Source organism: Herpailurus yagouaroundi, unplaced genomic scaffold (assembly GCF_014898765.1).
Source record: "Herpailurus yagouaroundi ecotype Mexico unplaced genomic scaffold, PumYag 203, whole genome shotgun sequence".
NCBI lineage: Eukaryota > Metazoa > Chordata > Mammalia > Carnivora > Felidae > Herpailurus > Herpailurus yagouaroundi.
Genome location: NW_024412434.1, coordinates 29,905,639 through 29,931,262, shown reverse-complemented (window position 1 = coordinate 29,931,262; position 25,624 = coordinate 29,905,639). Strand labels below are relative to the sequence as shown.

Sequence of the window (25,624 nt, the reverse complement as noted above, 5' to 3'; positions counted from 1 at the left end):
CCGGTAATGCTGTTTCTCGTCTACTCCAGCAGTGCCCTGTACGGACCAGGCACACAAAATAGGCAGAAGGCAGGCTCCCCTGGGGATGCGCAGAGGAAAGGGCCCCACATGCGGGAGGTGTGCAGACGTCCCCCCAGTCTTAGGGGCTTCCGTTTCCAAACAAAACCCCGCAAGAGGGTTGAGCCCTGGCCTGGGTGGCCTGAACCCCCCCCCCACCCCTCCCCTGCTTCTCTAAACTCTGTCCACTTAGTGTGCCCCGGGCCAGTCCCTGCCTCTCCTGGCCTCAGTTTCCCGGTTGGCTCCTGAGCGCTGGACACAGACCTGCGTCGCCCCTCCCAAGCCCCCCCCGTGGGTGCGGCCTGGGCTCCCAGCGCCTCGGCGGGTTTGGTGGGGTGCACTGTGGGATGCACAGGGCCTCCTTCCCGCCTGCAGACGAGCGGACCCCGCCGGGCGGCCCAGCCCCCTGCCCCCTGCCCGCAGACAGCACGTGCACAAGGGCCCGCCTTGCCGCACGCACGTGCATCAGGAGCACCGACGGCTGCCGGCCCGACGGGTACCGCGCGTCCCTGCTGGCTGCCGCCGTGAGACCCCACGACCCCCAGGCCACCCCGCTCCAGCCGGGCAGGCCGGAGACCCGGGGTCACGGGCGTCGTGGAATACTGCCTTCCCTGCTGTGCTGGCCCCCAGAGTCCGCCCCAAGGTCAGCTTGCAACGTGGCCGGGTCAGGAAAAGCTGAGTCCCGGCAGGGAGGTCAGTCCACCCCTTCCCCCTCTTCCTCTACCTTCTTTTCTTTGTGTTCCCGGCAGGCCCAGGGGACACAGGTCCAGCCCATCCCCCCTGCCATAAGAGGGGATGGGGGGAGCCAGGAGGGGCCCACAGTGACAGAGGGCCAGTGTTGGGGGTAGTCACTGTTATTAGGGGGCCCTTCCTGGGCACTCAGTGCCTTCACCCCGTTTTAGATGAGCGGTGGTACCAGTGCTCAGGGTTACTCGAGGGACCAAGCCCCGCAGAACTGAGGCTCTAAGGAGTCACCGCATAAGCTTGCCTGCCACAGGGCTATGACGTCTGATCCCACAGGTGTGCCGTGCACGGGAGCCTGAGGAGGTGGCCTCTGAGCCCAGCCTTGGCCATGAGTCTGTCGTGAATGGGGGTCCTGGAGAGGGGCAGTGCAGGCAGGGGGTTCCGTGGGAGCAAGGACCTTGTGGGTAAGGAGGGCTCCAGGGAGGCTGGAGCACGATATTAGGGGTACACACGGGGCCAGATCCCAGAGCTCTGAATGCCGCACAGAGTCAGGGACACTGCAGGTTCGGGCGGGCAGGTGACACAATCCTGGCCACCTTATCAGAGCCACGGCATCCTGGCGTTGGAGGGAGCCTAGTGGGCACGTTCTCGAGCACGCCAAAGCATGGATCCCTAGGAAGCAGCCAGGGCTGAGGAGACCTGCTTCTGTGTCCTCAGGTGCACAGTGAGGGCCGGGCAGTTGTCTGCCTCGTGCGGGACCAGGTCCGCCGCCTGCCGGGGCCAGAGCTGGCTCCCTGTCAAAGGAGCCATTCAGGATAGGTCCGTCCCCACGAAGTCAGGGGCCAAGGCAGCACTGTGCCACCCAGATGGCCAAAGTGCTCCTGCACTGTCGCTGCTGTCGTCAGGGTGATGAGGATGGAGGCACGCAGTCCTCCTGCGGACTGGAGAAGAGTGAGGGGCCGTGCCTGCAGCCGGGAGAGTGCGGCTTCTGCCGACTCATTGGGGACGTGCGGAGACTGACTCCCACGACCTGGGAAGCCCCAGACTCTTCAGTCACCCATGCTAGCAGGCAGCTTTGGGGGGTTCCAGGAACTGGGGTCCTTGGCTCTTTTTTGTGGGTGCAGATTAGGGAGCACTGGCATGGGGAAGCAGGGGTGGGCATGCTGTCCTTGGCCTTCAGAGGACTGCAGGATGAAGGTCCTCTTGCTTTGGTCCACTTCAGAGCTGGAGGAGCTGGTAAGTGCTCCCTGAACACGGTGGCAAAACCCACACTCTGATGTGTGGCTGTACCTGTCACGGTCACAGGGTTTGGAGCTGCCGCTGGGCCTGGGATCCTCCCTGGGGCCCTTGTGGTGAACGGAGGGCTGGCTTTGCAGTGGTCACACGTGCTGGGGGTGGTGTGGCAGCACACCCCGGGAAGACCAGGGGAAGCGCACAGGGAACACTGACAGGTGGTGGCCCGGCTCCTTGACCACGGCAGCCTTGGCAAACCCTCTGGATCCGAGGACGCTGAAGGCACGAGGGCTGTGAGTAGTCCGTCTGTGGGCAGTCAGGTCAGCCTGTCACTGCCGGTTTCTTCCATGTGTGTCTTCTCTGCAGCAGGAGAATTTCAGGGTCAAAGTAGATGGGAGGGTGGCGTGGGCCGGCAGTCGGGGCAGAAAATGCTTTGTGGCCTGGTCAGCCCTAGTCTGTAACTGATCACCTACCTGACACCCCAGACCCTAGAGAGCCAGCTCTGTGCCCGGCCCGGGCCAGGGGCCGTTTCCAAGATGACCTTGCTGAACTAGGAAAAGAAAAGTAACCCTACAGTTAGCAGAAGGAAGAAAATAATAAGGGTTAGAGCTGAACTAAGCAGAATGGAGAGCAGATGAGCATTTGAGAAAAAGGAGAAGTTCTTTCTTGTAAAGATTTATGCAAGTGACAGATATTTAGCTAGCGTAATAAAAAGAGACAAGACTCAAAAAGCAGGAGTCAGAAGAGACAGTGGGACATTATTAATGACTCTACATTCTACAAAAGGATTCTAAGAGTACTATAAACAGTCTATGCCTACTAATTGGTTAAGCTAGATGAAATGGACAAGTGCGTTGTAGAAGCCCACATACTCCCCAGACGGACTGAGAAAGAAATGGAAAGTCTAAATAAGGCTAGAATAAGTGAAGAGGTGGAATCGGTTAGCAGAACCTTCCCAAAAACGAAAAGCAGAGAACCAGCTGACTTCTCTGGGGCGTTCTCCCAAATATTCAAGAAGGCGTGACCTCAGTCTTTCTTGAACACCTACAAAAAATAATATAAGCAGAAGGAACGCTTAACTCACTGTACAATGCGCAAACAGAACTAAGCATTATAGTGAAAGAAATATACATCACGATCAAGTGTCATTTATTTCAGGAAGTGCAGGGGTTGTTGAAGAAAGTTAACATAAAATACCATATCAACAGAATGATGGAACACAATCTGAACCGACATAAAGAAAGTGAGTGACGATGTGCAAGACTTCAGTATGAAGACCGGTCAATAAAATAGAAACAGAAGATGACTTTCTCAGCGTGATAACAGTTGCTTGTGAGAAACTCAACTGTACCCTCATATTCAGTGGGAAAGAGCGAAAGCTTTCTTTCTAAGATTGGGAACAAGACAAGGATACCTGCTTTTACCACTTTATTTCAACATGGTAATGGAAATTAGGCCAGAGCAATGAGGCAAGACAAAGAAAGAAAAGATACCAACACTGAAAAGGAAAGTAAAAGCATCTTTATTCAGAAATGCCGTGCGCTCTGTGTAGAAAGTCATAAAGGAGGAAAAATGATTAGACCAGTAAGCATGTTGAGCAGAGTTTAGCAGAGAAGATCGACAACAAGGTCAATGGGAGAGAATTGAGACCCGAGAAATAAACCCATACATGTACGGTCAGTTGATTTTCAAGATGGGTACTAGGATCATTAAAGGAGAGAAAAAAAACCATCTTTTCACCAGATGGTACTGTGAAACCAAATATCCACATGTCAAAGAGTATAGCTGGAGCTTTACCCAACACCGTGTACAAAAATTAACCCACAATGAATCAAAATAACACTATTAGAAGAAAACATGGGAATGAGTCTTTATGACCATCTGGCTGTGTCATCTTACATGTGACAGCAAAGGCAAAGGCAACAACAACAAAACATAAATTGGGCTTCATCAAAATTAAATACTTTTTTTTTTTTTTGCATGAAAGGACCCTCGAGATTGAAAAGACAACCCCAGACTGGGAGAAAATATTTGCATATGTAAATATGATAAGGGTCATGTGTCCAGAACATAGAAAGAATCCTTACACTTCAACAACAAAACATGGTCCAGTGAAGACGAGTGAAGGACTTGAATACACATTTTGCCACAGATGATACACGAATGACCGAGAAGCATATGAAAACACGATCAGATCTTTGGAGGTTAGGGAGACGCCAATTAAAACCACAATGAGATGAAAAAAAAAGGGGGGGCGCCTGGGTGGCTCAGTCGGTTGAGTGTCCGACTTCAGCTCAGGTCATGATCTCACAGTCACGTGAGTTCGAGCCCCGCGTTGGGCTCTGTGCTGATGGCTCAGAGCCTAGAGCCTGCTTCGGATCCTGTGTCTCCCTCTCTCTCTGCCCCTCCCCTGCTCATGCTCTGTCTCTCTCTGTCTCAAAAATAAATAAAATTATTAAAAAAAAAAACCACAATGAGATGCCATGCCACGCCCACTAGAATGGCTACGATTTAAAAACAGGAAAGCACGACTGTCGGGGAAGATGCTGAGAAATTTGCAGTTGTTCCTGGGGGCACTGTGACAGGTACAAGTCTGGGAGCAGTTCCTCGGGAAGTGGAGCATAGCATTGTCGTTTGAGCCAGCACCCAGCAATTCCACTCCGAGGTCTATACCAAAAGAATTGTAGGCAGGTGTTTACACAAATACCTGTATGTAAGTATTCGTAGCAGTCAGTACTCTCCATCGCGTCTGGAAGGTGGAAACCCAGGTCGCGGTGAGATGAGTGGATAAACGGTGCAATATTACTCCACCCGAAAGAGAATGGGCCACTGATAGAGGCCACGACGTGGACGAAGTGTGGAACGTGCTAAGTGAAAGCGACCCTTCGGGAAAGGCCACGTGTTGTGTGATAACACGGGTGCAAAACTCCTGGGTGGGTGCGGTGTGCGGGGGTGGGGAGTGGGGAGCCACTGCTTAGTAGGGACGGTGTTTCTGTTTGGGCTGATAAACATGTTCTAGAACTAACAGTGATGGGTGTGACGCATAGTGAATGTAATGAGTGGCATTGACTTGGACAAGTTAAAATGTCTTCAATGTCAACTATTTAACATGAATTTTATGTTCGCGAACATACGTTTTATGAACATACGGGTGACCGTGGAGTAGATGGCAAAAGGGGGCGCAAGTTAGAAAAGAACAGGATGTGGCCGCAGACTAGGGATGGAGAGGCTCTGTTTCTGGAGCGGCTGCCAGCCGGGTCTCCTGCGCTGGCCCCAGAGGTGGTGCCAGATCTGCTTCTCTTTCTGGAGCTGGGGTTGGATGTGGCGCGTTAGTGACCCTGGCTGTGCGTTCTCTGCTCGCCCCACCTCTGCGGTAGGTGTCGGTCGGAGCCGGCTCGGGGTTTGGGGCTGGTGCGGGTGGGAGCCGGGGCTGGAGCCGGGGCTGGCCGTGGAGCTCACAGTGGCTGCGTCTCTGTAATTGGCGTGGTGGCAGATCATAGCTCCAGAGCTGGCGCTGGACCGGAGTCTTTCTCTGAACCTGGCGATGGCCAGTCCTGACCTGCAGTCTATTTGGAGCTGCTTCTAGCTCTGGAGGTACAGTGCCGGAACTGGCGCAGGACAGGGGATAAGCAGCGTCTGACTGGAGTCGGTGTTAGAGCTGGCTCTGCTCGTGGTGGTGGTGCGAGAGCAGGTGCCGGAGCAGGTGCCGGAGCAGGTGCTAGAGCCAGAGTTGGAACAGGTGCTGGAACAGGTGCCGGAGCAGGTACTGGGGCAGGTGCAGCAGGCGCGGCTGGCACAGGCTCGAACTTGGTAACAGATGCAGAGTCGGGGCTGTGAGTCTGCCTTCAGCCCGGGCTGGCTCAAGCTCCGTATCTGGCCTGGCTCTGACTCCTCACTCGGTTTCGGAGCTGGCCGGGGCTCCAGGTGAGGCGTCCCCCCTGACCCCCTCTGTGCAGCGGGGACGGTGGCTGTCTGCCTCCTCCCGGGGATGGGCATGAAGCACGGAGAGCCCAGAGTTTTGCTACTTTTCAGAATAGCCGCTCGGGAGTAGTCTGAGGGGGACCAGGGCTTGCTCGGCCCAGCCCACTCACCAGAATGCCCTTGCACGTGTCGCTGATGTCCCCACGCGGGCTGGTGGTTGTGGTCAAGCTGAAGAGGAAGAGGGGCTGATGGAGGCTGACCTGTGCCCCGATGACTTGGGGATGACAGGATTGTGGGTCCCGGAATGGTGGGGACACCGAGAGCAGCGGATGGCCAGACTCTGCCGGTGGGGGGGGGGGGGCGGCCAGGCCCGCCTCCTGCTCCAGGGGATTCCTGACGCTCTGTTCCGGAGCCGAGGGCACTTGGCTCTTCCTGTGGGTGCAGAGGGAAACACCGGTGCCGGGAAGGGGGGACCGGGAAGGATAAGAGCTGGTGGGGCAGCGGACGAGGCAGAAACGTCACTTGCTGGCCAGTGGTAATGCCAGGAAGATGCTCACCGTGGCCTCCTGTCCGGAACTGGAGGAGGTGACCCAGTGCATGCTGAACATGTGGGCCACCAGCTGCTGACTTAGAGGCCTGGGAGTGGGGACCACCCCTGATCCTGGGCTCTACACGAGCAGGCAAGCGCGTGGCTGGGCGGCGAGTCGTGGCTGTGACCTGCGCTCACCAAGGGTAGGGAGGTGTATGGAAGGCAGCGTGCGTGGTCACACTCCTTGGCAGGTGTCGGCTAGTCTTCTGGGTCCGAGAGCACAGAAGACACGGAGGGCTGTGAGTGGACAGGGGAGGCCAGGCCAGCCTGTTGAAGGGCAGGCATCGTGTCTGGTCACAGATGGGCTTTGGGGGAGTGTCTGGGCCCTGGGAGTGGCCTGGGCTGGCAGGTTTGTCTGGAGGGCTCAGTCCGTAAGTACGTAGCTGCTTGACTAGCCCCTGGGGGAATGCGGCCAGCACTAGGGGCCAGTGAGAAGGTACCCTCAGCAATTTTGAGTCCTGTCTGCTTCCTGTAGGGGGTGGGTTGAGCTGGCTGCATGCCTGACCTTTGCCCTCTTGGTGCAAGTCTGATTCTTTAGGACAGAGGCCCAGTCGGCAGGGAGGGTTCATGGTGTAGAGCAGGTTGGCATCGCCAGGGCCTTCGGTGTTGGTGGGAGATGGGCAGGGGAAGGGACAGAGGAAGGGTCAGCCGTGGCTGCAGGCCGGGAGAAGGAAATGCACAGAAACGGAAAGAACATTAGTGGTGGTCAGGGGGGCAAGCGGTGTGGGCACCAGGACCCTTGGTGGTGCCAGTGTTTCCCACCCTGCACCCACAGAAAAAGCCAAGTATCCCTGGCTCCTGAAAAGAGCTTCTGGAATCCCCCAGAGCTGGAAGCGGGCCTGGGGGGCCCGGCAGAGTCCGATGTCTGCGGTAACGTATACAGGGTTTCTGTTTAGCGTGATGAGAACATTCTAGAAATAGATAGTGGTGATGGTCGCACAGCATATTGGATTTACTTAATGCCACTGAATTGTACAATTTAAAAGGATTAAAAGTTAAATTTCCACTGTGTGTGCATTTTAAGCATAAAATGTAATAAACTTTAACGTACGGGAAAAAGAGAAAGAACACTTAGAAACAAACACTGCTTTCCCGAGACAGCTCTAGTGCCAGAGGTGGCCCCGGTTGTTGCTCGGGAGCGGATGCCGGGGAGACGCCGGGGTGGGCTCGGCGTGGGAGTCAGCGCCATGCTGGCAAGGCCTGGCTCTGGCTTGGGGACTGGCGCGGGACCCGGGACCGGGGCTGGTGCTGGAGCTGGCTCTCGTCGTGACACTCTGACCCTGGCCCCGGTAGCAGAATTGGTGCGAGCGCCGACCCCGGCTCTCGGTCTGGCTCCAGAGCCGCAGCTGCCTATAACCCCCGAGCTGGTCCGTGTGTGGGAGCCGGAGGGGTCTCTCTGATCCTGGAGCTCCACGGCTGGTGCCAGAGCAGCTTCTGACTCCAGAGCCGGGCACGATCCTGTGCTGGACGTGGCTGCGGCTTTGCAGCCCCCCTCACTGGCTGTGGGGTGGATACAGTCCCCCCTGTTCAGCTGTGAGCTCGAGGGCAGGGAGAGTGTCTAGGGTTCACATTTATATTCCAGATGCCTGCACGTTAAAGGGAGCGGCACATAGGTGCTGGATACATGAATGAATGCATGAACGAATGAACGAGTCGGTCAGCTAACCCAAGATGACTTTGCATCTCAGGTTTCCACACCTGGAAAGTAACAGCAGCCTGCGGGAATTGGGAGGATCACACGGATTCAACGCCCGTGTGAGGGCCTACTGTGTACCAGGCACTATTCTAGAGGCTTGGGAAGAAAGCACAGGAAAAGCACCGTCCCTGCTTGCACGGAGCTGGCGGGAGCGGGGCTCCAGCGAGGGCATGTGGGTCACAGACAAGCAGTCCCCGCCCTTCCGGGAGCAGCTGCCGGGATTGGCAGGTTGTACACACGTCCTTGTCCAGCAGCTCGAGACGAATCTGGGTGGGGCTGGAGGGCTGGTGGGCTTACTGGTCTGAACGCCCCTGTGAGCGTTCCCTTCAGAGGTCCTCGGCGTGGCCATCTTCAAAATGGGCTTGGGAGGAAATCCCATCCTTAGGTTCCTACACGAAGTTGGTCTTGATCCTGTGAGACCAAGAGCTTCCTATGACTCGTCTTCCCTCTGGTAACCTCAGAGTTCACCAAGGGAGCTGGGTGATGTCTTCCAAGAGACCGGCTAGGGTCCCCTTCTGGCCAGTGTGCAAACGGGGCTCGGATCCCTGGGCTTTAACCACCAGTGGCCACCCTGACCCTGGCATTGAAGCCATGTATCCAGGTGCTCAAAAATCCAGCTCAGAGTGGGAGGGACGGAAGAACGAGGGGTTGGCCCTGTGGGCAGTTAGGACCAGGGAGAGATCTCGGCAAACCAGTAGATAAGAAGCTTCACGCCTCACAGTTTCTTCCTCGCCTGCCCTGCCTGCGTTGTGTTGCATCTGGTGGGTGGTCATCATTTATCTCACGGACCTCTGATGAAGGAAAGTGGCTTGTTTCCAATCTTTTGCTGGTATGCAGAAGGCCACAGTGCAGGACCATGTGCAGATGTCAAAGTGTGGAGGTGTTTCCGTGGGATAAAGTCCCTGAACTGGGATTGTCGAACCAAAGTGGACTTACATTCGTAATTTTGATACGTGTGGCCAGACTGCCTCCATCCAAAGGCACCGTGCATTCAACGATGAATAAAAGTCCCTGTTTGTACACAGCTTCTTTTGGATTTAGTAATTTTGTCATGACCGAGACTGAGTATATATCATGTGTTTGAGGCTCTTTATATTTCTTTTTTGTGAAGTGTGTTTTAATGTATTTTGCCCGTTTTTATATCCTGTGGCTGTTCTTTTTCTTATCAGTTTCTAGGACCTCTATTTATAGGGGGTGTAGGCTCTTTGCCTGGGATATGAGTTAGAAAAATTCGTTCCCAGTTTATCGTTTCTTCCTTTGTAGGTTGTGGTGTCTTTTCCCCGGGACAATGGCAAAGTTCAGTGCTCCCGGTTTGATTTGTGGATTCGATACAAATACAGTCCCCATAAAATACCTCAGCAGGTATTTCTTTTCGGAAACCCGTAGCTAACTTCATAATTTATGCAGAAATACAAAGGGCCCAGAACCAGAACAACCTGGAAGAACATAGTTGGAGGACACACAACACCAGATATTCAGACTTTTTGTTCAGCTACAGTGAGTGAGGCAGTGGGGTAGTGATGCAAACTAGAGTACGACAAAGTGTCAGTTCAGCCCAGAGGCCCCCATACGGATGCTGCGCAGGTCTGAGCACAGCAAACGAAGCCAAACGTAGGAGAGCTCGTCCGCAAAAATGTGCAGTGTATGTGGATAGGGCGTGGGAGGAAGCTCCGTGCTTGTCCCAGCCGAGGCAGGAATAGCACGTGACAAGGTTCAACCTCTTCCATCATAAAGATCAACGTAATAAAGGCCTCTGATGAAAAGCTCGTGTCTAATGTCATCCTCCGCGGTCAGGTCAGGAACAAGGCAAGGTCGCCCACTCTTGCTATTTCTGTTCAATCTAGTACCTTAAGTCCTAGGCAAAGCAGTGAGGCAATGAAAGAAAGTAGGAGGCGTCTAAACTAGAAAGGAAGAAGTAAAATGATCTGTGTTCATAGATGACATCATTTAAGTAGAAAAATCCACCAGAAAACTGTCAAAACTAAAACAGGATTTAGCCAAGTTGCAGGATACACAATTAACACTCAAAAATCAGGCATATTTCCATATAAACAATGATCTGAAAAGGAAATTGAAACATAACTCCATTTATAATAGCATCAAAAAGAATAAAGTACTTAGAAATGAACCGAACCACGGAGGTGAAAATCTTTTACAAAATATTACTGAAGTTTTTTTTTTTTTTTTTTTTTTTTTTTTTACTTTAGAGAGAGTGTGAGCAGGGGAGAGGGGCAGGGAGAATCTTGCCGGTAACTTGTGAATGAGCTCAGAAGGGGACCCTGCCCCAACCCAGCCTCAGCTGAAACCACAGCCCAGGCTCCTGGGAGACCTTGAGGCACAGGCTTCAGCTGGGCTAAGCGGGGGCCCTAATCACAGACTCTGGGATAGTGTTTGCTTTTGGGAGCACTAGTCAGGGTAACGCGTCTCACACATAGACAAGCAGTATATCCTGCCAGGCCCATGTCTGGCCCTGCTCGCCTCCCTCCCACCCTCCCCCCTCCCCAGCTCTCTCCAGCAGCAGTGGCTTCTTCTCAGCCCCTCTGGCCAAATGCGCTTCTGCCTCTGGGTCTCAGCACTTGTGAGCTTCCCTTCCCCCAGCACACTGTTCCCAGACTTGTACAGGGCCAGCTTCTCTTGTCTTTCTGGTCATAGCGTGAATGCCACCTGGAGGCCTTTTAGACCCTGCTTAGGGGCTCCTGGCTGGCCCTCAAGCACCCTGCTTCACTTCCGCAGAGCACTTGATCTCTTGCATGCTTTTGTCCATCCCCCACCTTGGGCCGTGAGCTCCTGGAGGGCAGGGACCATGTGGGTCCTTACAGCACTCACTCTGCGTGAGGCAGGAGCCGAAGGAGCCAGTGAGAGGGCCTGGGAGCTCCCTCCCGCTTCAGAGAAGCTCATAATAAAAGGTCCACGTTGGGTCAGAGGCAAGGGGGTGTCCCTTCCCTGGGCCAGTTGCTTGGTAGAGCAGTGATCACCACCTGGTGGTGGGAACCAGAACTGCAGCCCCAGGCGGGAAACTAGAGATTAACACACCTTTGGGGTCCCCAAGGCAGTGGGGTTCCCAGGCCCCAGGCGACAAAGGGGTTAGGAACTAGGGGCTGCAGAGGGGAATGCGTGGGACCTATGCTCCATTTCCCCCAGTCCCGACCACTGTACCGGGTGCCCAGTTCACCCAGGAACCTACTCAGCCCCTCCAGGGCAGGGACTCCGCCCACTTCCACCTGAGGCTCCGGCAGGGAGGGAGGGTCCTTGGTCCTCGGAGGCAGGCGCAGTCCAGTGCCCCGCCACATTCTGCATTACCCAGGTCTTCAGTCCCTAGGGGCCACGGGGAGTAGACATTTACTGGACTCAGCCTAGTGTGTCGTCGATGGAGAACCGAGGCCGGCAACTCCTAGAAGCCTGTGGGACCCTTGGGATTCCTGCCGCAAGCACATCAGGCTGCAGAGGAGGAAGGTCTTCCCTCTCTATTATGGAGCCCCCTCCCCGTGAGGGTGGGTGTTAGGGGTTTCCCTGGTGCCAGGCGCCCAGAGCGGTGGACACAGAGCTCCAGACCTGTGCCGTCCGTCCTGGGGATGGCCTGGCCCTGCCGACCCTGGGACCCTCGAAACACCAGCCCACCAGTCCGGCATCTCGCCCCTCCTGACGCTGTGCTCCCAGGACCTGTGGCTGTAAGATCGGAGCCGAGCTGGGACGGCGCGAACAGAGCCGAAAAGTCCGGCGCTGGCGCACAGACACCGCCGCTTCTCCCGCTTCCAGACTTGTGGGTGTGTCCCCTGGCCCGAGGGGCGTCTCCAGCTAACGGCACCCTGGGGCCGCCAGCCAATCAGAGCTGCCTCCCGCCGGCACCGCCCCCCGCTTGGCGCTGCGGCCAATCGGAGCGCCCGCCCGCACGCCCGCCCACCCGCCGTCCCCTGTCGCAGAGCTAGAGGCGGAGTGGCGCCCCCGGAGTCGTGCGGCGGCGGCGGCGGCAGTGCTGGCAACCATGGAGAAGATCCCGGCTCTGGGCCTGGGCACCTGGAAGGTGAGGTGGCCTCACGACCTGGGGGAGGGAGGGCCTTTCCCGTCCGCGGCGCTCCGGGACGCGGAGGGGACCCCCCCAGGGCTGCCTGCCTCGGCGCCACCGCCCCTGTTTGAAGGGGGAGGTTCTCCGGCAATGCTGGCGGTGCCTGGGGCGTTTGGAAGTAAAAGTTCGCGGGAGCCCCGAGGGGACGGTGGTGAGGCTGGGTCAGGGCCGGAGGGCTGGGGTCGGGACTGGTGGTCCTGGCTGGGAGCAGCAGGTGGTCGGGGCAGTGTCTGGGCCGGAGGGCTGGGGTCTGGCTGGGGTCGGGGCTGGTGGTCGTGGCTGGGAGCAGCCGGTGGTCGGGGCAGGGTCAGGGCCGGAGGGCTGGGGTCTGGCTGGAGTCGTGGCTGGTGGTCGGGCTGGTGGCGCCTCCCCAGAGGCTGGCGGGACTTGCCACCCGCAGGACAGACAAGGAGGTGCCCCCACCGCCAGTGGGGTTTCAGAGGGAAAGCGTGCAGCGCCCAGTGAGAACCAGGCGGGGCACTCGGGGACTTGCACTTTGGCCGCTGTGACTTCTATCCGTGATTTCAGTCAGGCGCTAACCAGGCCTTCCTTGTTTCTTTTGTTTCTGTACACTTTGTCTTCAATAAAGATGTTCATTTGAGAAGTCACTTAAGAAGCTACCAGATGAGTAGGCATTGGAATCATCAACCCCTTCTCATCAAAACCGTATTTAAATCGTTTGTTGTACTTACCAACTCTTAAAGACCAAGGAAGCAACTCTACTCACTGTGGTTCTCAGCATGTGGCCCTGGATGTGCTTTTGGGAGCTGCTCAGGGGGCTCAGGGGGTTACATGCTCGCACTTTCTTGCCCGCCTCCAGTCCTGCTCTTATGCACTGTCTTCTGCTGGGGGTGGGAGTCCAGGCGTACCGCCTTGCACACGGCGAAGGGAAACCTGTAGAAGCCGAAACGTTTCAGAGGCCCAAAGGTTCCTTTTTGTGGCTGTTGGGCTTCAGGTGCACGGACCAGTCTTAGTGACCCCTTCTGGATCCACACAAAGTCTTGCTTGGATTTAGTTATTTCCAGCAGTGTACCGTCACAGATCAAGCATCAGCTGTCGGTTGCTCCGGAAGCGATGCACCCACAACCAATCACAGAAGCTCCATCGTTTACGGCAGCATGTGCATCATCACTGCTGCCTGTTGGGTGGTCAGCTGGGCTCTATGCATCCGGGCCGCTCGCTCAGTGTCTGGGGTTTGGCCGCTCTCACTTGGGACTGCTGGGCTGCTCGTGGCTCAACGCAAGTCTCGACCTCAAGCAGGAGAATCTGGGGTATTCTCGTGGTGATGGCCCAGGCACCAGAGAGCAAGGGGCATCCTGGAGCCTAGGCTTGGAGCTCACATCTCTGCCACAGAAAACACAGGGCAGCCCAGGTCCCAGAGGTGGGGACAGAGCCCATCCTGGGCCTGCGGAATCACATTAAATCTGTAGATCAGTCTGGGAGAACTAGCAACTGGATGATACTAAATCTGGCTTTCTACAAGCCCAGTGTATTTCTGTGTTAACGAATTGTCCTGGATTGAAGGCGTCTCTCTCTCTTCATCTGGTTGTATATACAGCTTGCCCTGTACAAAGCATACACTTCATTTGATGGAATCATTCCTGATCCTGGACCGTCCGCGATACTATTGGAAATGAAACTTCTCTGAAATTATGTCTTCAGCTTGTTTGCTGTTGATGCATTGAAAAACAATCATCTCCGAGTGCCTGGCTGGCCCAGTCGCTGGAGCATGCGACTTTTGATCTTGGGGTCGGGAGTTCAAGCCCTCTGTTGGGTGTGGAGCCTTCTTTAAAAAAAAGAAAAAAGCCTTCTTTGGTGTATTCATCACATTTTCAGCCACTTTGCCAAATTGTCTTGTGAGTTCTTTTAATTTGCCTATGAATTCGTTTGGGCTTTCTACATAAATGATCGTATCATCTGCAAATAATGATACTTTCATTTCTTTTCTTCTGATCCTTAAGTCCCAAATTGTTTTTTCTGAGTTGCTTCTGGATGGCTAGGACCTCCACTACAGTGACCATTCTTGTTCTGTTCCTGACTTTAAGGGACTGTTTCCGATACTTGGACATTTAGGATGATGTTTGCCCATTTGTTCTTTGACTTGCTTTTGTTCTTTTTTTTTTTTTTTTTTTAATTATATTTATTGTTGTTTTAAATGTGGACATTCTTTACCAGGTTAAAGAGCTTCATTTTTTCCAAGTTGACTGAGAGTTTAAATCACAAATGGGTGTTGAATTTTATCCAACATTGACTGACATGATTTATTTTTTAGTTTTTTATTATTTTTTTTTAATTTTAGAGAGAGAGCACACATGCAGGGGAGGAAGACAGAGGGAGAGAGAGAGAGAGGATCCCAAGCAGGCTCCACGTTCCGTGCAGAACCCAACACAGAGCTCGATCCCATGACCTTGGGATCATGACCTTAGATGAGCTCCAGAGTTGAATGCTCTACCAACCGGAGCCACCAAGCACCCCAATGTGATTTCTTTTTTAATCTGTTAATGTGGTGAATTATTATGGATTTTCTAATATCAAGCCACCCTTGGCTCTCTAAGATAAGCTCTGTGGGTGTGGTATGTTAGTTTTTCATATACATTGTCGCATCCATTCTGATGTCATTTTACTTAGGATTTTTGCAACTCTTCTTCATGGGTGAGATGAACGCAGGCCTTTCCTTTGAATATTTTTGTCTGCTTTTGACTCCAGGGTTATGCCGGTTTGGTAGAAGGGGTTGGGAGTATTCTCTCTTTTTCTCTTCTCTGAAAGATTTTGTGTTAAATTGGGACGATTACATCCTTGAAATTTTTGCAGAACTCTGTGTGTGTGTTTAATTGCTTCATTTTAGAAATAATTATAGGAGAAGTCAGCTTTTACTTCTTCTTGAGCAAGGTTTTCTAGGGATTTCCCTCATTCTTTTCATTTTTCCCATTTGTCGGCTGAGAGTTACTGGTAGCATTTCCTGAGATTTGGGGTCTCTGTTGTATCTGTGTGACCGGTTTTCGGGTTTCCAGTCTTGTGAGAAGATTGTCCACCTTATTAAGGTCTTTCAAAGAACTAACCTCCGGCTCTGCTCATCTTCTGTGTCCTATCTGTACTTGATGTGCGTCCTTGTCTCCGGATTCCCTTTCCTTCCGATTCCTGGGTGGATCGTTGTCTAACTTCAGGTGGACGCTCCCTTAGCTTCTGGCCCCCCAGAACGCCTGGGGTTAGTGAGGCTCACGCGAGGGGGTGCCGCGTGGGCTGCAGAGCCCTTGGGGATGCTCGCGCCTTGTGTCCCGAGTCCTCCCCAGGCCTCTGCCCCTGCGTCCCGTCCCTTTGCTCGCTTGAGCCACCCAGCTCACCACGAGCGTTTTCTGAACCTCACCTTCTTGAGGGAATCCGTAGTGCCCCTCGGGGCTTGGGGAGGTGCCCCACGTGTGCCGGGTTGTCTTCGTGTGAGCGGACACCCGCTTACCTTCACACTTGGCCCCCTGGTCTCCTCGGGTAGAGGGTGAGTCTACACCTTCTTGCGTCTCAGTGTCTATCCCGATTCGCCCCGCGTTTGTTTATCCCTTTGCTCATTCGGGAAGCGCGGCATCTCGCTCGGTTCTTTGCAGGCCCTAAAATACCTGTAGGGTTTCCCCCAGGTAAGGAAAGGTGTTGGAACTTAGGTTGCATCTAAATCCTTCCTGCCCCTGACCTTCCCCAATTTTAGCGCTTCCTCGCTCATGTGTCGTTTGACTCTACATATTCCAGCGCTGAGATTGGGATGGCCTGATGTGGGCGGACTGCCTATGTCACGTTCGTTTTGCAGGCAGCTCCGGGCGAGGTGACGGAGGCAGTGAAAGTGGCGATAGACGCGGGGTTCCGGCACTTTGACTGCGCTTACTTGTACCACAACGAGAGTGAGGTCGGAGCCGGGATCCAGTGCAAGATCAAGGAGGGCGTTGTGACCCGGCAGGACCTGTTTGTCGTCAGTAAGGTAGGACTCGGCGTGCAGGGCGAGCAGGGTGCAGCCCACGCGGGCTGGGTCAGCAGGGTAGCCGAGCATGGGGAGGGTCTTCTGGTCCCACAGGAGCTGATGACCAGTGCGTTCAGGACACTCGTGAGGCTTCGTGCACGCACTGGATGCGGTGCAGGTGCAGGTGTCGGGGACAGCATGACAAGCAGAGGGGACGGCATGGGCAGGGGCCCGAGGCACGGGACAGCACCGGGGGGACGGGGGCCTGGAGGGAGCTCAGTGTTCCTGGATCGGAAAACGTCAGTCAGGAGAAGTGCGGCTGCAGCAGGGACAGGCCAGGTGACGAAGTCACGCCTTTCAAGGGGCTTACTCTTCGCACACACCGCACAACGGCGCGGGTTCTCAGCAGGGAGCTCGGGTTCCGGACAAGCCAGACTTGTGTCAGAGCTGGGTGACTGCAGCAGCCGGAGGGAGCAGGCGTTGGAGCAGGAGGCAGAGGACACTCACAGCCCGGACTTGGACCGCGGGAGCCGGCTCAGGAGGGAGACAGGTGCTCAGGGCCCGGTAGGGGCAGGTCCAGACCGCGGGAGAGTTCCGGAACTCCCCTGCCTTGGGCTTTGAAGCAGATTGTTAGGACTCTGAGGCCAGGAGCCACGGGTTGTCATTCCCGCTGTCTCTCATGGCCCGGCCATCCGTCACGGCCCCACCTCCTGTCACAAACCCCGAGGGACCAGGAGAGTCCCTGGATGACACAGCTCCACCGTGTATAAAATGGGGGTCCGGATTCGATCATCTCCTGAGGAGTTTCCGGGACTAATTTCCACAATTGCAGGACTCAGTGTGGTTTCTGTAGATTCGCCCTTCTGTTCCACTTCCGGATGATTTCTGTAAGTCATCAGTGCCTGTGGAGCGAGGGCAGAGGGCTGGTGAGGTCGAGGCGAGGTGAGGTGGGTGACGGGATGGCTCGGTCAGCCCCGTCACCCAGGGCCCGCTGCTCCTGGTGCCCTCTGAGTCCACAGGGGAAATGTGTTCACTCTTCCCGCAATTCGGAAAAGTCACAGAAATACAATTTTTTATACTCGCTGTTTTGAGAGTACCATTGTTAGTGATAATTTTTAGGGTTTTTTTTTCTTCTCTTTTGTCTTCAATACACTATGGTGAGAGTCTGTTTTTATATCTTTTAATTCTCTTTCTCGTACTTATTTGTTTTTGGTTTTTCTCTTGCTGTGACGGAGTCTTTGGATTAGCTTCTGTCACAGTTAGAACTAAATAGTGTAACAGGGGACGTAACGGGAGGGAGAAAATGGCAAATTTTCTACTTCACAGGGGGTGTGGCTGGAAATCTCTAAATCAATACAAGGCAGTGGGTGTTAACTTCCCTAATTTAACCTGCATGATTAGGCGGCCCTGAGAACAGAGGCCCTTGAACGTGGAGGAGACGTAGGTGGGAAGCAACGTACAAGTTCTCCAGAGTTCTCCTCCTCTCTGCTTACAGCCGTTTGCTTTGGTCTGGTTCTGGTTGTTTCTTCTGGTCCTAGTGGATCCAAATAACCAGACTGCCCCCTCCCAAATGTTTCACAGTGGCCCTGTCTCCCTGTAGTGGGAGTCAGGCAGAAGGAGCCCGCTTTTGGAGACCCCTTCCCGAGAGAGTTCCGGAACCATCTGAGGGTGATGTCGCTGCCCCCGCCGTATTCGTTGCCGTCTGGTCCCGGATGCCGTCCGTCTTCCTGCTCCCGGACTCGGGGGACTGAGGGGCAGAAGTTGACGCTGGCTTCCTCCTCCCCCCTGCGCCCCCCATAGCTCTGGTGCACCAGACATGAGAAGTCCTTGGTGAAGGCGGCCTGCGCCAAGAGTCTCAAGGCCTTAAAGCTGGATTACCTGGACCTCTACCTCATGCACTGGCCCATGGGCTTCAAGGTACCTACCGTCCGGGAGGCGCAGAGCCCAGGGGCAGCACCTTCCCTCTGGTCAGGCCCGGCGGGGGGGTGCGGGGAGCTCTCCCCAGGCCTCCTCAAGGACCCCGCGGTCTTCGTCCGCCCCCGCCTCTGCCCCTCCCAGCCCGGGGAGGAAGACCTGCCCCTGGACCGCAACGGCATGGTGCTGCCCAGCGACACGGACTTCCTGGACACGTGGGAGGTGAGGCGCATCCCGCCGGCCTTGGGCGAGGTGACGGCGGGTCATGTGCATGCGTCGCGGGGAGGGGGTTGCGGTTGTCCCCCGACACACTCGTGTGCGCTGTGGGCGGGAAACCAGCACCTGATCCCGGCCGCCCATCTGCCGCCCTAGTTCCGGCTGGTTCCTCTGCCAGGACGTCAGTTCCAGGGATGACTAAGTCACCCCCCCCCCCCCCCCCGTTTTAGTCTCAGTGTCAACTTTTTGTTTTTGTTTTTTTTAATGTTTATTTATTTTTGAGAGAGAGAGAGAGAGAGAGAGAGAGAGAAAACACAAGCGGGGGAGGAACAGAGAGAGAGGGAGACACAGAACTCGAAGCAGGCTCCAGGCTGTGAGCTGTCAGCACAGGGCCCGATGCGGGGCTCGAACCCAGGAACTGTGAGATCGTGACCTGAGCCAAAGTCGGACGCTTGACCGACTGAGCCACCCAGGCACCCCGGTGTCCACTTGTTTGTTGATGAGAGAGTATCACTTGGTCGTTACAGAAATATGGAAGAGTATGAGAAAGAACATTTAAGAATCCCCCCGTCCATTACCTGGCCGTAGCTACCACTGCTGTTGTGTGGCTGCGGACCGCTGGGCCTAGAGCATCTCGGAACGAGGTCCGGCAGCCCAGCCAGGCCTGTGTGGGGCTGGAGGCCGAGTGGCAGGTTTCCAGGCAAAGAGGGGGAAGAGACCTGGAATAAATAGCGAGCAGCGGCATCGCGGGTGAGGGGTGCAGGTGTGGAAGGGGACAGTGTTCCCGTGGAGCCCCGCTGACCTGGCGCGTGTAATCTCGCAAACGGTGTGGGACGGAGGAGGACCGGTGTGAGGCCTGGGAAGCAGTGAGCTCCCTCTGGAGCCTGCTGAGTCCAGGGAGATGGGCGAGAGAAGGCCTTCGAGCACCAGGCAGAGTCGGCAGGCGCACCAGTCAGGCCACCCTCTCCCTCCCCCCATTTCTCTTAAACTGGGCAATCGGCAAAACAGATTAGATGAGTGATCTGGGCTGTCAGGACCAGCGTCCAGGGGCCCCAGCGCTTTCTGTCCCACGGCATCGCCCCTCAGGAGAGCTGTGGCTTGGGGTCCGGGCCGCGTGCAGCCCGGGTGAGGCTCCGCGCGATGCCGGTGCCTCCAGGCAGTGGCTGGTGCACGCTGACTGGTCCCCGGCCCGTGGCCGCTCAGGACCCAGGACCTACTGTTGACGAGGTGCCCCATGCCAGCCCGACACCTCCTGAAGTTCACGGCCAGCAGGAGGATGATGGCACGTCACTGCGCTTAGGAAGCGTATACGCTAGGTAGAAAGAGCGGCGAGCGACGGGCATCCCTGCCGAACCCTGTGTCACACGTGTTCAGAGGAAGGGGAGAAATAACAGCTGAAGTGTTGAGTGTTGGCCACATTCTAGCCCTGCGCTAAATGCTTTGTGTGTGTTACTTGATGGGATCCTTAAAACAACCCTGTGACATGAACAAGCTCGGCCCCAATTTGCAGATGAGGACACTGAGGCTCAGTGTGGTCACACAATGTGCCCAGGGCCCCCGGCCACTAGAGGCCCTGGGGGCAGAAATGCCTGTGGGGCATCGGGTGGGATATTTAGAAGCCCGGGTGGAGCCGGTTTAGCGACGTGTGCAGAGGAGGGAGGGGCGTGGGCGATGGTGGGGGGAGGGGGAAGCAGAATGACTGTTTGTTGTCTTTAGGCCATGGAGGACCTGGTGGTCACGGGGCTGGTGAGAGCCATCGGGGTGTCAAACTTCAACCACCAGCAGCTCGAGAGGCTTTTGAATAAACCCAACCTGAGATTCAAGCCACTGACGAACCAGGTGAGGCTTTAACAGATGGAGTTGGCTTTTCAGCCGTCACGCTCCCCCTGGCTACGCTGGAAACGAAACAGGGGGCACAGAGAGGCATTTTTCTCCCGTGGCTGCAAAAATGGTGACTTAGGGAGCGGTGAGGCAAGTAACGGGTGCCGAGGCCGGAGAGCTTCTGGAAAGGCTTGTTCGATTAGGTGGGGTCCTCGGGAGGTCGGCCACGGGCTGAGCTTGGTCCTCTCCGTGCAGAAGTGGTGACGCTCCTGTTTCGCCCTCCTCCCTCCATGACATCGCTGCTCGCCGCTTCCTGGGAAGGCACCTGGGCCCCTCCCTGTCCCTCCACCTGGGGGGCGGGCAGCCGAAAGACCCCAGGTTCACGGACTCTGCCAGGACTTTTGTGCAGAGAGCTGGCTCGTGAGGAGAGGGCTTCGCTTGCAGAAAGGGCCTTTTTGCAGTACGTTCTTTTACCTAAACATTTGCTCAGGTGTCATGTACATTTAAAAAGCGCACCCATGACAGTAGAGCTCAGTAAATTGTCATAAACCGAGCCTCACTCTGTGCCTACATCCAGATCGAGAAACAGCGCGTGACCAGCACCCGGAAGCCCCACCACGCTTCCTCCTGTTGACTGCCCCCCGACAAAGGGCAGCCCGTGTGCTGATTACTAACAGCAGACACTGGCTCTTGAACTTTATGTAGATAAAGTGACCCATTACGTACTCTTTCCCGTCTGGCTTCTTCCAACATCGCGTCTGTTGGATTCCTCCATATTCCTGTACGATCGTCCGTCGTTCTGATTTCTGTGTGGGATTCCGCTGGGCACACACACCACAGTATCATTACCCACTCTAGCATCGACGGCCACTTGCATAGTTTCCGCTTGGGGATATTGAGAATAGAGCATCACGTTCCATTTTTTATAAACACGGTGTAGCGTGGATGCAGGAGAGGTCGGGCATCGCTCAGCGAGTTTCCACAGGGGAGCGTGCTGGTCGGCGCCTAGAGCCCAAAGCCCAACAGCCTCTGCCTTCTGGAAGCTCTCCTAGCCGCCTTCCTCAGAGCGGCACCTGTCCCGACGCGAGGCATGCCTTAGCTTCCCTGCTTTATTTATTTATTTATTTATTTATTTATTTATTTATTTAACATTTTATTTATTTTTGACACAGGGAGAGACAGAGCATGAACAGGGGAGGGTCAGAGAGAGGGAGACACAGAATCTGAAACAGGCTCCAGGCTCTGAGCTGTCAGCACAGAGCCCGACGCGGGGCTCGAACCCACAGACCGCGAGATCATGACCTGAGCTGAAGTCAGCTGCCCAACCAACTGAGCCACCCAGGCGCCCCTTAGCTTCCCTGCTTTAAACCCTGGCGTGCCTAGAATGTTCATGTGCATGATATACGCCGCCGTTCTGTCGGGGTTCCTGTTGAGCAGCACTTTAAGGGGGGGGGGGGCCGGCAAGCTGGTGCCTCCTCTGTGGGGTGGGAGGGGCCTGAGGGGCTGTTTCCTAATTGGGGTTCTGAGCCCCCCGCAACGTCCCCTCAGAAGAGTTTTCCTTGCTATTTCTGGTGGCTGTGCCCAGCACGTTCCTGACCCTCAAGGGCACTGTTTGCAGCTCTTAATTCACTCTAAAGGAGGATTTTCAGCCCACTGATGACCTGGAATTGTACGTGAGAATTTACAGAATGTGCAGGCAGAAATCCCGCTCTCAAGTTTCTCAAAATGTCCACTGGAGTCCCCTGGAGCACGTGGTCCCACACGACTCCCCAGCGTCCTCCACGCACCTGCGGCGCCTTGACAGAGGGTTCTCTGGCCGGCTTATTCTGGATGTTGGGGGCGTGTCTGGGAACAAAACAGAGTCAGCCCAGACCCCTGCCTCTGGGGAGCTCGCATCAAGCGGCGGGAGACAGACAACAGCCAATAAGTACGATGTGGAAGATGTCAGATGGTGACACGGGCGAGAGCGGAAAGTGAAGGGTCAGAGGGAGGGCCTCCCGGAGCAGGTGCCATCCGAGTGTCCAGCGACAGGGTGTTCCTCCCGCCCGTTCTCAGTGGCTTTCACTTTAGGTGTGGACGCTCGAGCCCCGAGGCGGTCCCGGAGCTCATCGGGGACAGCCGAGACATTAAGAGTGTGCCCTTCCCCCGTGTACGGTGACCTGAATTTTCTCGGTAAGCGGTGCTTCTCCTTTTAGGTCGAGTGCCACCCGTATCTTACCCAGAAGAATCTGATCAACTTTTGCCAATCCAGAGATGTGACCGTGACAGCCTACCGGCCCCTCGGCGGTTCCAGGTGGGGGTGTGTCCGTGGTGGGGGTGGGGGGGAGAGATGCCCCCTCCTGGTGGATTTGGATAGTTAGTGGAGGGCCTAACAAAGGCAGGTGTGGGCGGGGCATGTGGGCTGGGGGAGGGGCCGGCGCCCGCGGCCAGAGGAGGGCAGCAGCCTGGTCTGAGCTCTTGACCAGCACGGCGGGCCCCGCTGCTACACCTTCCGGTCGAGATGGGTCACAGATCTCTCCGTCTGCACGCGTCCTCTTTCCCCGGCACCGGAACCGTGTGCTGTGCGCCCTGCGTCCGTTCACGAGCCCCCACCCGCTCGGCACCCCCAGACCAGACACCCGGCAATCCTGCCTTTCCAGCCCATCCCCCAGAATCCACTCTGATTCTGCCAGAGAACCCGGGATCTGTCTGTTGATCTCTGTTCTCGCCATCACGGCCCGAGTTAAGTGGGAGTTCTCTCCGGTAATTAGAGCAGCTTGTCCGCTCCGATTTGCCCGGCTCCAATCCGTTGTCCGCGCCGGAGCCGAGGGAGCCGTCTCAGTCTGATCAGGTCACTCTCCTGCTTGAAAATCCTTCGGTTCTTGGCAGGGCCTAGGAGCCCCAGCCGGTCTGGCCTCGGCCGAATTCTGGCCTCGTGTCTTCCCGCAAACAGTGTGGACCCACCACCTGAACCCACGCGGGGCTCCCGGAGTAGAGCGCCGTGTTTCTAGCCTGTGCCTTTGCATAGGTTGGTCTCTTTACCTAGAGATCTTGTTTATATATATATATATTTTTTAATGGTTTATTTTATATTTGAGAGAGAGAGACAGAGAGCAGGGGAGGAGCAAAGAGAGATGGAGACAGAACTGGAAGCAGGCTCCAGGCTCTGAGCTCTCCGCACAGAGTCCGATGCGGGGCTCAAACTCACGAGCAGTGAGATCATGAGCTGAGCGGAGGTCGGACGCTTAACCGACTGAGCCACCAGGCCCTCTAGAGATCTTGTTACCATCTTGTGTTTTTAAAGTCTGGCTAACTCTGATTTCTAATGTCCAGTTCGAGTCAGCATCACCTCCTCCAGGAAGCCCTCCTGACTCCCCTTATCGAGGTTTTGTCCATAACCCTCGTTACACTGTCTTGCCATTATTTTCTTTTCAGTCTCCCATTTGTCAGAGCTGCGTGAGTACAGGGGCCGCGTGTAACTTGTGGCTCTCCAACAGCCCCTGGCTCAGGACCTGGACAGACTAGGGGCCCAGGAAGGGCTGAAAGCATTTGACTCTTATGACCTGTGTGTCTCCTGTGGGAAGTGGGGCACATGTGTTTGAACTTCGTAGCGGCTGGGGAGCTGCTGGAAGGCGGGGTCCTGTTCTGTGGCTGAACTCGGGGCACTGGAGCCACAGTGGGTGGCAGGGGCCAAAGCAATGGCTCTCCAGGGTGACCAGGGCCTGTCTCTGCTGGACAGCCCCTGAGGGATAGCGCCATGGCCACAGCCTTCCAGTTCTGTGCACCGAAGCTTCCCCTCGTGTTTTGGTATTTGAGTTGAACTGTTCTGAAATTACCATCTTGAATATCGACAATTATTTACCGGCAGCGCTAGAGGCCCCGCCCCAGGCCCCGCAGTAAGAGCTCAGAAGTCAGCCCTACCCGCCCAAGGCCTCTCCAAAGCGCGGAGAACGCGTTGCCTCCTACGCTCTCACGTTGCCCCCTGGCTCTCGAGAAAACACCAAATGTCCGTGGAAAAGCAGCGTGCCCAGCTGTCCCCACCGAAATGTCTTCTCTAGATGGTGGGATGCGGGTGATGAGCTCCTGTGCATCATTTGAATTTCCTACCCGGAGCAAGTATTGTGATCAGACAAAAATAAACCTAGGTCTTGGTTTTGGAAGAGGTATTGTGGGTCTGAAAGCAGGAGGCACCCAGGCTTGTCCCCCCTGACCCCCTGCCCTGTCCTGCTCTCTCTAGTGAGGGGGTGGCCCTCCTGGATGACCCCGTGATTCAGAGGATCGCACAGAAGTACAACAGGTCTCCCGCCCAGGTAGGAGGGGCTGCCCGCAGGCTGGGGGCAGGGGGGTCTCCCCGCTTCCTCTCGGAGCCGGGGACTGGACGGAGGAAGGGTTTGCTCACTCTGGCCCCAAGCTTCCAGTTCACCAGCACAGGGGGCGCCTGCTCCCACCCACTAAGGCTGCGAGGCCCGTGGGCGAGACTCCAAATGTGGGGTCCCCGGCTGAGTGGAACAGAAAAGACTTCCTTGCTCTCATGTCCAGTGTTTGGGGGCTGGGCGTCTCCGTGAACTGTCATTAAGGCATTGGCAGGTCCTCTGAGCTTTTCCATGGACCAGTCGTGGCCATTACACACATTGGAGGAACTGGGCAGAAAATGCCAGTTGGGGTTCCGAGGGACTTTGGGACAGAAAAACCTGTAATAAAAGTTCCGGCTGTCCTGACTTTGGGACTTTGCACAGTAAAGTGTGGATCTGTGATTCCCCTTGTCTGACACGAGACCTTTTTTCTGCAGATTGTGATCCGATTTCAGATCCAGAGGAATGTGATCGTGATCCCCAAATCTGTCACCCCAACACGGATCCGTGAGAATATCCAGGAAAGGGTTCTTTTCTTCTTTTATTCGGAGGGTTTGGGATCACACGGTAGTCAGCTGGGGGTCTGACCACCGCGCAAGCAGGCCCTGTGTGGCTTTGACGCAGCAGAGGGGCCGGGTGGAGCTGCGGCCACAGCACGAGGAACCCCAGAGTGTGACAGGCACGACCCCAGCCCGGGAGCCGGCGAACAGGAGGTCCCGAACAGCCGGGGTGCCGGCCAGAGGCTCGCAGGGCTGTGCCCCCGAGCCGGGTGCCTGCTCCCCAAGTCTCAGGACCGCTGCGCCCGGCTGCCCAGACCCGGATTCGTGGGGCCCTTCCAGAACCGAAGGCCGCCCTCCAGTCAGAGCCTCTGCTGACACCGAGCCCTTGGTTTCTTTCTGCTAGACCGGGTGGAGGGTCTCCTGTGGGTAGAGGCCGGGCCCGGCCGGTCCCCTCCCGGGAGTCACTGCACCCTCCCTCCCGGCTCCTCAGCTGGGGACCGGGGCTGGCTCTCCTGTGAGAACAGATCGTGTTTCAGGAGTGGGGGTCATAGTCCTCACAGGTATTAGGAGCAAAGGGGTGCAGCTTAGAATTCTGCTTTATGAGGAAAGAAACAAGAATTACCCTGTGTTATGGCTACTGTCAGAGCCAGTGGTCCCGG

General features: G+C 55.8%; 1 protein-coding gene and 1 long non-coding RNA gene across 6 annotated transcripts in view; one reads left to right on the top strand and one right to left on the bottom strand.

Moving 5' to 3' along the window:
- Positions 1-6,784: 6,784 nt before the first annotated feature.
- LOC121014881 (uncharacterized) lies at positions 6,785-11,940 on the bottom strand. Its single transcript, XR_005783475.1, has 2 exons — positions 11,365-11,940; positions 6,785-10,239 (listed from the first exon to the last, which is right to left on the bottom strand). It is a non-coding gene; the product is annotated as an uncharacterized LOC121014881 (long non-coding RNA).
- Positions 11,941-12,068: 128 nt separating this feature from the next.
- AKR1E2 (aldo-keto reductase family 1 member E2) overlaps positions 12,069-25,624 on the top strand; it is a 15,580-nt gene continuing 2,024 nt past the window's right edge. For 2 of the 5 annotated variants that reach the window (XM_040451550.1, XM_040451549.1), the window contains exons 1-7: positions 12,069-12,201; positions 16,037-16,204; positions 17,984-18,319; positions 20,030-20,152; positions 22,330-22,427; positions 24,351-24,423; positions 24,903-24,986. In XM_040451550.1, the coding sequence (XP_040307484.1) occupies positions 12,163-12,201; positions 16,037-16,204; positions 17,984-18,319; positions 20,030-20,152; positions 22,330-22,427; positions 24,351-24,423; positions 24,903-24,986 (921 nt within the window). In that variant the 5' untranslated portion in view covers positions 12,069-12,162. Of the gene's footprint in view, positions 12,202-12,832; positions 12,910-16,036; positions 16,205-17,983; positions 18,320-20,029; positions 20,153-20,711; positions 20,967-22,329; positions 22,428-24,350; positions 24,424-24,902; positions 24,987-25,624 lie in introns of those variants that run through there. The other 3 variants (XM_040451551.1, XM_040451552.1, XM_040451553.1) reach the window with 3 other exon arrangements.